We start from the raw sequence: 13,087 nt of genomic DNA, 5'->3' as shown, positions 1-13,087 counted from the left end.
CCCAGTAGCAACAGTCTTGTCGTGTCCATCCACCAGTAGCAACAGTCTTGTCGTGTCCATCCACCAGTAGCAACAGTCTTGTCGTGTCCATCCACCAGTAGCAACAGTCTTGTCGTGCCCATCTCCCAGTAACAACAGTCTTGTCGTGTCCATCCCCCAGTAGCAACAGTCTTGACGTGTCCATCCCCCAGTAGCAACAGTCTTGTTGTGTGCATCCCCCAGTAGCAACAGTCTTGTCGTGTCCATCCACCAGTAGCAACAGTCTTGTCGTGTCCATCTCCCAGTAACAACAGTCTTGTCGTGTCCATCCCCCAGTAACAACAGTCTTGTCGTGTCCATCTCCCAGTAACAACAGTCTTGTCGTGTCCATCTCCCAGTAGCAACATTCTTGTCGTGTCCATCTCCCAGTAGCAACAGTCTTGTCGTGTCCATCCACCAGTAGCAACAGTCTTGTCGTGTCCATCTCCCAGTAGCAACAGTCTTGTCGTGTGCATCCCCCAGTAGCAACAGTCTTGTCGTGTCCATCCACCAGTAGCAACAATAGGCGGTGATGAACGCCCAGAAGATGGAAATCAATGAACTATAAAATGTGTTGCACAGCAAGCCAAATCGACAATATTTAGTGAATAATAAAACATGAACATAAATTTGTTCTAACACATTTTTACAATTATAATTACCAACCTTGAGGGAGTAAGGAAGGTTCGGCTTCATGTAAGCGTCTTCGTAGATAGTTTTGAAGGACACGGCGTTTCGGGTGATGGAGACTGAGGCGTCCTTTTTAATTTCCACTCCAGTACCTTCCTCAGTGACGATGGCCGAGGCCTTGACACTGTACACGTCGCAGTCAATGATCCTCAGCTCCGATGCCTGCACCTCCACCTCCTTACACCCGGAGATCTGCAGTGAGAACCTTTCTTGTATATTGTGTCGGTGTTTGGAGGAATACACCACTTATGACAGTATACCCCATTAATTTACGTAACCCATTAGTTTACATAACCCATTAGTTTATGTAACCCATTAGTTTATGTAACCCATTAGTTTATGTAACCCATTAACTTATGTAACCCATTAGTTTATGTAACCCATTAGTTTATGTAACCTATTAGTTTATGTACCCCATTACTTTACACAACCAATTAGTTTATATAACCCATTAGTTTACGAACCCATTAGTTCATGTAACCTATTAGTTTATGTAACCCATTAGTTTATGTAACTCATTAGTTTATATTAACCCATAAGTTTATGTAACCCATTAGTATATGTGAACCCTTTGTTTCTGTATCCAATTAGTTTATGTAACCCATTAGTTTATGTAAACCCCATTAGTTTATGTAACCCATTAGTTTACATAAACCCATAAGTTTATGTAACCCATTAGTTTATGTGAACCCATTTGTTTCTGTAACCCATTAGTTTATGTAACCCATTAGTTTATGTAAACCTATTAGTTTATGTAAACCTATTAGTTTATGTAACCCATTAGTTTACATAAACCCATTAGTTTATGTGAACCCATTAGTTTATGTAACCCATTAGTTTATGTAACCCATTAATTTATGTAAACCCATTTGTTTACGTAACCCATTAGTTTATATAAACCTATTAGTTTATGTGAACCCATTAGATTCTGTAACCCATTAGTTTATGTAACCCATTAGTTTATGTAAACCCATTAGTTTATGTAACCCATTAGTTTACATAAACCCATTAGTTGATATAAACCATTAGTTTATGTAACCCATTAGTTTATGTAACCCATTAGTTTACATAAACACATTAGTTTACATAACCCATTAGTATATGTAACCTATTAGTTTATGTAAACTATTAGTTTATGTAACCCATTAGTTTACATAGACCATTAGTATATGTAACCCATTAGTTTATGTAAACCATTAGTTTATGTAACACATTAGTTTATATAAACCCATCAGTTTATGTATCCCATTAGTTTACGTAAACCATTAGTTTAAGTAACCCCGTTAGTTTAACTTATGTAACCCCGTTAGTTTAGCTTATGTAACCCATTAGTTTATATAAACCCATTAGTTTATATAAACCCAATAGTTTATATAAACCATTAGTTTATGTAAACCATTAGTTTACTTAACCCATTAGTTTGTCACCCAATAGTTATGTAATCCATTAGTTTATGTAAACCATTAGTTTATGTAACCCCATTATTTTAGCTTATGTAACCCATTAGTTTATGTAAACCCAATAGTTTATATAAACCATTAGTTTATGTAAACCATTAGTTTACTTAACCCATTAGTTTGTCACCCAATAGTTTATGTAACCCATTAGTTTCTGTAAAATCTTTTTCAAAGGATTAAGAATACTTGAAGGTGACCAATTGTGTGGAAATCACAGTAACACTGAGGTACTCACCGTAACACTGAGGTACTCACCGTAACACTGAGGTACTCACAGTAACACTGAGGTACTCACCGTAACACTGAGGTACTCACCGTAACACTGAGGTACTCACAGTAACACTGAGGTACTCACAGTAACACTGAGGTACTCACAGTAACACTGAGGTACTCACAGTAACACTGAGGTACTCACGGTAACACTGAGATACTCACAGTAACACTGAGGTACTCACCGTAACACTGAGATACTCACAGTAACACTGAGGTACTCACCGTAACACTGAGGTACTCACGGTAACACTGAGGTACTCACAGTAACACTGAGGTACTCACGGTAACACTGAGATACTCACAGTAACACTGAGGTACTCACGGTAACACTGAGGTACTCACAGTAACACTGAGGTACTCACAGTAACACTGAGGTACTCACAGTAACACTGAGGTACTCACAGTAACACTGAGGTACTCACAGTAACACTGAGGTACTCACAGTAACACTGAGGTACTCACCGTAACACTGAGGTACTCACAGTAACACTGAGGTACTCACCGTAACACTGAGGTACTCACCGTAACACTGAGGCACTCACGGTAACACTGAGGTACTCACGGTAACGCTGAGGTACTCACATTAACACTGAGGTTCTCACGGTAACACTGAGGTACTCACAGTAACACTGAGGTACTCACAGTAACACTGAGGTACTCACGGTAACACTGAGGTACTCACAGTAACACTGAGGTACTCACAGTAACACTGAGGTACTCACCTTAACACTGAGGTACTCACCGTAACACTGAGGTACTCACAGTAACACTGAGGTACTCACGGTAACACTGAGGTACTCACAGTAACACTGAGGTACTCGCGGTAACACTGAGGTACTCACAGTAACACTGAGGTACTCACGGTAACACTGAGGTACCTACAGTAACACTGAGGTACTCACAGTAACACTGAGGTACTCACGGTAATACTGAGGTACTCACAGTAACACTGAGGTACTCACGGTAACACTGAGGTACTCACGGTAACACTGAGGTACTCACGGTAACACTGAGGTACTCACAGTAACACTGAGGTACTCACAGTAACAATGAGGTACTCACGGTAACACTGAGGTACTCACAGTAACACTGAGGTACTCACAGTAACACTGAGGTACTCACAGTAACACTGAGGTACTCACAGTAACACTGAGGTACTCACAGTAACACTGAGGTACTCACAGTAACACTGAGGTACTCACGGTAACACTGAGGTACTCACAGTAACACTGAGGTACTCACAGTAACACTGAGGTACTCACGGTAACACTGAGGTACTCACAGTAACACTGAGATACTCACAGTAACACTGAGGTACTCACCTTAACACTGAGGTACTCACCGTAACACTGAGGTACTCACAGTAACACTGAGGTACTCACGGTAACACTGAGGTACTCACAGTAACACTGAGGTACTCGCGGTAACACTGAGGTACTCACAGTAACACTGAGGTACTCACGGTAACACTGAGGTACCTACAGTAACACTGAGGTACTCACAGTAACACTGAGGTACTCACGGTAATACTGAGGTACTCACAGTAACACTGAGGTACTCACCGTAACACTGAGGTACTCACAGTAACACTGAGGTACTCACCGTAACACTGAGGTACTCACCGTAACACTGAGGCACTCACAGTAACACTGAGGTACTCACAGTAACACTGAGGTACTCACAGTAACACTGAGGTACTCACAGTAACACTGAGGTACTCACGGTAACACTGAGATACTCACAGTAACACTGAGGTACTCACCGTAACACTGAGGTACTCACAGTAACACTGAGGTACTCACAGTAACACTGAGGTACTCACGGTAACACTGAGATACTCACAGTAACACTGAGGTACTCACGGTAACACTGAGGTACTCACAGTAACACTGAGGTACTCACAGTAACACTGAGGTACTCACAGTAACACTGAGGTACTCACAGTAACACTGAGGTACTCACAGTAACACTGAGGTACTCACAGTAACACTGAGGTACTCACCGTAACACTGAGGTACTCACAGTAACACTGAGGTACTCACCGTAACACTGAGGTACTCACCGTAACACTGAGGCACTCACGGTAACACTGAGGTACTCACGGTAACGCTGAGGTACTCACATTAACACTGAGGTACTCACGGTAACACTGAGGTACTCACAGTAAAACTGAGGTACTCACAGTAACACTGAGGTACTCACGGTAACACTGAGGTACTCACAGTAACACTGAGGTACTCACAGTAACACTGAGGTACTCACCTTAACACTGAGGTACTCACCGTAACACTGAGGTACTCACAGTAACACTGAGGTACTCACGGTAACACTGAGGTACTCACAGTAACACTGAGGTACTCGCGGTAACACTGAGGTACTCACAGTAACACTGAGGTACTCACGGTAACACTGAGGTACCTACAGTAACACTGAGGTACTCACAGTAACACTGAGGTACTCACGGTAATACTGAGGTACTCACAGTAACACTGAGGTACTCACGGTAACACTGAGGTACTCACGGTAACACTGAGGTACTCACGGTAACACTGAGGTACTCACAGTAACACTGAGGTACTCACAGTAACAATGAGGTACTCACGGTAACACTGAGGTACTCACAGTAACACTGAGGTACTCACAGTAACACTGAGGTACTCACAGTAACACTGAGGTACTCACAGTAACACTGAGGTACTCACGGTAACACTGAGGTACTCACAGTAACACTGAGGTACTCACCGTAACACTGAGGTACTCACAGTAACACTGAGGTACTCACGGTAACACTGAGGTACTCACAGTAACAATGAGGTACTCACCGTAACACTGAGGTACTCACAGTAACACTGAGGTACTCACGGTAACACTGAGGTACTCACAGTAACAATGAGGTACTCACGGTAACACTGAGGTACTCACAGTAACACTGAGGTACTCACAGTAACACTGAGGTACTCACAGTAACAATGAGGTACTCACGGTAACACTGAGGTACTCACAGTAACACTGAGGTACTCACAGTAACACTGAGGTACTCACAGTAACACTGAGGTACTCACAGTAACACTGAGGTACTCACCGTAACACTGAGGTACTCACAGTAACACTGAGGTACTCACAGTAACACTAAGGTACTCACAGTAACACTGAGGTACTCACAGTAACACTGAGGTACTCACAGTAACACTAAGGTACTCACAGTAACACTGAGGTACTCACCGTACACTGAGGTACTCACCGTAACACTGAGGTACTCACAGTAACACTGAGGTACTCACAGTAACACTAAGGTACTCACAGTAACACTGAGGTACTCACCATAACACTGAGGTACTCACGGTAACACTGAGGTACTCACGGTAACACTGAGGTACTCACAGTAACACTGAGGTACTCACAGTAACACTAAGGTACTCACAGTAACACTGAGGTACTCACAGTAACACTGAGGTACTCACCGTAACGTTGTTGGTGACGTCCACCTTGCATTTCCTTCTCTGAGTGTTGTCCAGAGTCAGTGACAGGTTGCCCTTAACCGGTTGTCCGAAGGTGTAGCTGTAAACAAACATGACAGGTTAGACACGCACCAGGAGGCTCTCACGGACACGTACACAACAGTAAACAGACACGCACCAGGAGGCTCTCACGGACACGTACACAACAGTAAACAGTCACGCACCAGGAGGCTCTCACGGACACGTGCACAACAGTAAACAGACACGCACCAGGAGGCTCTCACGGACACGTACACAACAGTAAACAGACACGCACCAGGAGGCTCTCACTGACACGTGCACAACAGTAAACAGACACGCACCAGGAGGCTCTCACGGACACGTACACAACAGTAAACAGACACGCACCAGGAGGCTCTCACGGACACGTGCACAACAGTAAACAGACACGCACCAGGAGGCTCTCACGGACACGTACACAACAGTAAACAGTCACGCACCAGGAGGCTCTCACGGACACGTACACAACAGTAAACAGTCACGCACCAGGAGGCTCTCACTGACACGTGCACAACAGTAAACAGTTACGCACCAGGAGGCTCTCACTGACACGTGCACAACAGTAAACAGACACGCACCAGGAGGCTCTCACGGACACGTACACAACAGTAAACAGTTACGCACCAGGAGGCTCTCACTGACACGTGCACAACAGTAAACAGACACGCACCAGGAGGCTCTCACGGACACGTACACAACAGTAAACAGACACGCACCAGGAGGCTCTCACGGACACGTACACAACAGTAAACAGTCACGCACCAGGAGGCTCTCACGGACACGTGCACAACAGTAAACAGACACGCACCAGGAGGCTCTCACGGACACGTACACAACAGTAAACAGACACGCACCAGGAGGCTCTCACTGACACGTGCACAACAGTAAACAGACACGCACCAGGAGGCTCTCACGGACACGTACACAACAGTAAACAGACACGCACCAGGAGGCTCTCACGGACACGTGCACAACAGTAAACAGACACGCACCAGGAGGCTCTCACGGACACGTACACAACAGTAAACAGTCACGCACCAGGAGGCTCTCACGGACACGTACACAACAGTAAACAGTCACGCACCAGGAGGCTCTCACTGACACGTGCACAACAGTAAACAGTTACGCACCAGGAGGCTCTCACTGACACGTGCACAACAGTAAACAGACACGCACCAGGAGGCTCTCACGGACACGTACACAACAGTAAACAGTTACGCACCAGGAGGCTCTCACTGACACGTGCACAACAGTAAACAGACACGCACCAGGAGGCTCTCACGGACACGTGCACAACAGTAAACAGACACGCACCAGGAGGCTCTCACGGACACGTGCACAACAGTAAACAGACACGCACCAGGAGGCTCTCACGGACACGTGCACAACAGTAAACAGACACGCACCAGGAGGCTCTCACGGACACGTGCATAGCGTGATGTCGTCTTGCACGGACATCAGTGACCACCATTAGTGCACTACACATATTTCTACCATTTATATATACCCTTCAGTATATTCCCTGCAATATACATATTCCTGGCAATATATACCTTGCAATATATACCCTGCAATATAGGGTACATACCCTGCACAACATACCCTGCAATAAATACCCTGCAATATATACCCTGCAATATAGGGTACATACCCTGCAATACATACCCTGCAATATATACCTTGCAATATATACCCTGCAATATAGGGTACATACCCTGCAATAAATACCCTGCAATATATACCCTGCAATATATACCTTGCAATATATACCCTGCAATAAATACCCTGCAATATATACCCTGCAATATATACCTTGCAATATATACCCTGCAATATAGGGTACATACCTTGCAATATATAAACCCTGCAAAATATTCCCTGCAATATATACCCTGCAATATATTCCCTACAATATATACCCTACAATATATATATATATATATATATATATATATATATATATATATATATATATATATATATATATATATATATATATATATGTATATGTATATGTATATATATATATATATATATATATATATATATATATATATATATATGTATATGTATATGTATATATATATATATATATATATATATATATATATATATATATATATATATATATATATATATATATATATATATGTATATGTATATATATATATATATATATATATATATATATATATATATATATATATATATATATATATATATATATATATATGTGTGTGACTGAAAACTCACACCCCAGAAGTGACTCGAACCCATACTGCCAGGAGCAACGCAACTGGTATGTACAGGGAAGCCTTAATCCGCTTGACCATCACGACCGGACAATAAGGAAGTGATAGCCGAAGCTATTTGAACCACTTCCCCGCCGGCACTCGGATGGTAATCTTGGGCATAGCATTTTATCAAATCACCTCATTCTTTGAGGCACACGTGAGGAACACAAATACGAACAAGCCTGAATGGTCCCCAGGACTATATGCAACTGAAAACTCACACCCCAGAAGTGACTCGAACCCATACTGCCAGGAGCAACGCAACTGGTATGTACAGGGACGCCTTAATCCGCTTGACCATCACAACCGGACAATAAGGAAGTGATAGCCGAAGCTATTTGAACCACTTCCCCGCCGGCACTCGGATGGTAATCTTGGGCATAGCATTTTATCAAATCACCTCATTCTTTGGGGCACACGTGAGGAACACAAATGCGAACAAGCCTGAATGGTCCCCAGGACTATATGCAACTGAAAACTCACATCCCAGAAGTGACTCGAACCCATACTGCCAGGAGCAACGCAACTGGTATGTACAGGGACGCCTTAATCCGCTTGACCATCACAACCGGACAATAAGGAAGTGATAGCCGAAGCTATTTGAACCACTTCCCCGCCGGCACTCGGATGGTAATCTTGGGCATAGCATTTTATCAAATCACCTCATTCTTTGGGGCACACGTGAGGAACACAAATGCGAACAAGCCTGAATGGTCCCCAGGACTATATGCAACTGAAAACTCACACCCCAGAAGTGACTCGAACCCATACTGCCAGGAGCAACGCAACTGGTATGTACAGGGACGCCTTAATCCGCTTGACTATCACGACCGGACAATAAGGAAGTGATAGCCGAAGCTATTTGAACCACTTCCCCGCCGGCACTCGGATGGTAATCTTGGGCATAGCATTTTATCTGGGGACCATTCAGGCTTATTCGCATTTGTGTTCCTCACGTGTGCCCCAAAGAATGAGGTGATTTGATAAAATGCTAAGCCCAAGATTACCATCCGAGTGCCGGCGGGGAAGTGGTTCAAATAGCTTCGGCTATCACTTCCTTATTGTCCGGTCGTGATGGTCAAGCGGATTAAGGCGTCCCTGTACATACCAGTTGCGTTGCTCCTGGCAGTATGGGTTCGAGTCACTTCTGGAGTGTGAGTTTTCAGTTGCATATAGTCCTGGGGACCATTCAGGCTTGTTCGCATTTGTGTTCCTCACGTGTGCCCCAAAGAATGAAGTGATTTGATAAAATGCTATGCCCAAGATTACCATCCGATTGCCGGCGGGGAAGTGGTTCAAATAGCTTCGGCTATCACTTCCTTATTGTCCGGTCGTGATGGTCAAGCGGATTAAGGTGTCCCTGTACATACCAGTTGCGTTGCTCCTGGCAGTATGGGTTCGAGTCACTTCTGGGATGTGAGTTTTCAGTTGCATATAGTCCTGGGGACCATTCAGGCTTGTTCGCATTTGTGTTCCTCACGTGTGCCCCAAAGAATGAGGTGATTTGATAAAATGCTATGCCCAAGATTACCATCCAAGTGCCGGCGGGGAAGTGGTTCAAATAGCTTCGGCTATCACTTCCTTATTGTCCGGTCGTGATGGTCAAGCGGATTAAGGCGTCCCTGTACATACCAGTTGCGTTGCTCCTGGCAGTATGGGTTCGAGTCACTTCTGGGTTGTGAGTTTTCAGTTGCATATAGTCCTGGGGACCATTCAGGCTTGTTCGCATTTGTGTTCCTCACGTGTGCCCCAAAGAATGAGGTGATTTGATAAAATGCTATGCCCAAGATTACCATCCGAGTGCCGGCGGGGAAGTGGTTCAAATAGCTTCGGCTATCACTTCCTTATTGTCCGGTCGTGATGGTCAAGTGGATTAAGGCGTCCCTGTACATACCAGTTGCGTTGCTCCTGGCAGTATGGGTTCGAGTCACTTCTGGGGTGTGAGTTTTCAGTTGCATATAGTCCTGGGGACCATTCAGGCTTGTTCGCATATATATATATATATATATATATATATATATATATATATATATATATATATATATATATATATATATATATATATATATATATATATATATATATATATATATATATATTTATATATATATATATAGTGTACACTTTATTATGCAAGGTTATACAGTTACATATCTGATTTTATACAAAAAATGAACATTAAGAGGACACAAAAAAAAGTTCGCTTCCTAGAGGCTGTAGATTTCCTCGAACTCCTCCGACGCCGGGCAGGAACCGAGGATGCAGCGAGCATTTCCCCTCTGGATCGCGACACTGAGGCGCTGAAAGAGAAAACTTGCTGCTCTAGGGTCTCTTGTGGTGTCAATGAGCTTGGAACCAAGATCCTTAAGAAACCTTCTTGCACTCTCTCCCCATGGGCCTAGGGTCTCAGACCCTATTGGAACGAAGTTGTACCGATGATCTAATTGCCTGTACTTGGCTGACTTGTCTCTTTCTTTGCGTGTCGCCGCGGCTCCTGCTTGGCCGGCAGAGAGGTTGATGTATGTGGTTGCCAGGGTGGATACACAAGTATAGTCCCACGCCAACTGTCTGCCACCCTTCCACTGTCGCAGTGTGATTCCGTCTGGTCGGCCGGCAAAGCTAACAGAGTCACGGTTCAGTAGGTGGCGGGTCTCTCTCTCCGCTGGACACTGAGCAGAGGCAAGGCTTCTTTTAATGATGTCATTGACTTCGTCGTGTCTAGTGTGCCAACCACACGATTTTCCACAGTGCAGGCCATGCAATCCATTTTCGTCCGCATCTGCCTCGCCGCAAATTCACCTATGAACAGTGTGAATAGGGGCAGCAAGACGGAGAGCGACTGCAATACGGAGCTCCTGTGGATTAAGACGTGTACCTGTCGCAGACCTAGGGACTGCCAAAAGGAAGTCCCCTGCATGGGGAGCCTGCACAGCTGTGAGGCGTGCACGATCAATGGGGGTTGTTGCTGCCTCCAGCAAAGCTGTGGCTTCTTTGTCTACAATGGGGCTGTCCCAACTGGATTGTTTCTTGGCTTTCGGCATGGCTGGTCTGAGTGCTGGGTCTGCCATGGCACCCCATTTCGTGTCGCATTCCGTGTAGTGGGGGTCCTGTATCCCCGCTACATCACTCAGGGTGTCAGGTAGAATTTCCTTAACCAGGTCATCTGATGCTGAGGAGGAAGACAGGAAGGCTGGGACAGCAATTTGGGTAGCAGTGCGGACACCCAAGCCACCGAGCCTAACAGGAAGAGTGGCTTGTTTCCACTGGCATTCGTTGAGGGAAAGGTTAACAACTTTTTCCAGCATGGGCTTCAGTAAGAGGTCATACTCTTCAAGCTTTCGGCTGTCGTAAGATGGGGCGCACCTCAGAAAGTAGGTTAGCCTCGGAAGGGATAGGCATTTGGTGAGGAGATAAAAAGCATCGTGGGCATCGATGTCACCTATTCTGTCTTCCATCCTCCTAAGGTCTGCGATTTTCTTGTCAAGGATCTCCTCAATGGCGTTAGACCCAAGGGGGGCTCCAAGGAGGGTGCTGTTCTCGGCCCTAATGACATGGGCTCCAGGCAAGGCAGACCTTATTCTAGCTACGATGTCTGGGTTGGAAGAGACTACTTCACACTTGGAAGGGTTCAGGACAAGACCCAGGCTTACTTCTTGCTCTCTTATTTTCCTGATATCTGCCAAGAGATGGTTTACGGTGCCAGCTATAGTGCCATCATCCAAAAACCAGATGTTGAACTCGCTGGACAAGCTTTCTGTGATTTCTTTTAAGACTAAGCAGAAAAGAAGGGGAGCAAGAGGATCACCTTGCTGAACACCTTCACATTATCTGATTTCATGTTCACCAAAGAGTAGTTTTGACTCACCACTGTAGCACGATAGTATGAACGGGTAGAGGGGCCGGAAATGGCGATGTACGGCACAAAGTACTGCATCTCTTCTGACCATGTTGAAGGCATTCTTAAAGTCCAGTTTGAGCAGGGCCTTTTCATCAGAAATGTTGGTGATGTATGCTCGTGCTGCATGGGTAGCCGCTTCACAGCCTTGGGGGATTCCAAATCCTAGCTGGATTGGTTTCAGCAATTCAGCCGCTTGCTGGCTGACTACCCTCGTAGCAGCCTTGGCAATCAGGCGTCGGAGAGTGTTGCCAACAGCGATTGGCCTGATTCCTTCGTCCTTCTTTTTGAGAGCACAGAGGGAGGCACCAAAAAAGAGAGGCCTGATGACCTCAGGTATCTCACCAGCCAGGCACATGTTGACGAACCTTGTGAGTTCCATAAGAAGATCTTGTGCAGCATCACCAACTGCAGGATTTAACATTTGCTTGATGTGTTGAGGTTTTAACCCTGTAAAGCCGCCTGCTGACCCAGGTGGAAAAGAAAGGGCTGCTTTGTAGACCTCAGATTCACCAACGATTAATGTGTCTGAAATGGTGTCGGATGATGGCGGAACGATGTTGTCGCCTTGAGGGGCTCTGGGTGGGTGCTTGCTTTGCAGGGCCCGTGCTGTGGCAGAGTTTCGAGGAGCAATTTTCTCGTCACTGGTGAGAACTCTAATAGCACTTGCGGTATTTCCCTCTTCAATTTTCTTGGTGATTTGTGCTCTGATTTTGTACGTTTCCGGTATGTTGTTGTTACCGTTTCTGCGGTGGGTGTGTTTTGCTCGGAGAGGCAGGCGAACTAGGTTGTCCCCCCTTGGGTATTCATTTATCGCCCTCAGGACCGAGGAAGCAAGTGATTTGTCCCTCCTTGGAGGGACGGTGAGGCATACATTGCCAAACAGAAGGACATTATGCCACGCGTGCATGTTTTCCGGGGCATCATTGACCTTTTTCAGAA

At 45.0% G+C, this 13,087-nt stretch overlaps 1 protein-coding gene across 1 annotated transcript in view; it reads right to left on the bottom strand.

Annotated features, from left to right (window-relative positions):
- The window catches only part of LOC123748498 (murinoglobulin-1-like), a 219,923-nt gene that overhangs the window by 110,807 nt on the left and 96,029 nt on the right, over nt 1–13,087 (bottom strand). Inside the window, exons 6-7 of the mRNA XM_069326610.1 lie at nt 5,900–5,996; nt 685–900 (exon numbers count right to left, since the gene is read on the bottom strand). Of these exons, the coding sequence (XP_069182711.1) occupies nt 685–900; nt 5,900–5,996 (313 nt within the window). The remainder of the gene's footprint in view (nt 1–684; nt 901–5,899; nt 5,997–13,087) is intronic.

Source organism: Procambarus clarkii, chromosome 18 (assembly GCF_040958095.1).
Source record: "Procambarus clarkii isolate CNS0578487 chromosome 18, FALCON_Pclarkii_2.0, whole genome shotgun sequence".
NCBI classification, from domain to species: Eukaryota; Metazoa; Arthropoda; class Malacostraca; order Decapoda; family Cambaridae; genus Procambarus; species Procambarus clarkii.
This window is presented reverse-complemented; position numbering and strand designations above follow the sequence as displayed.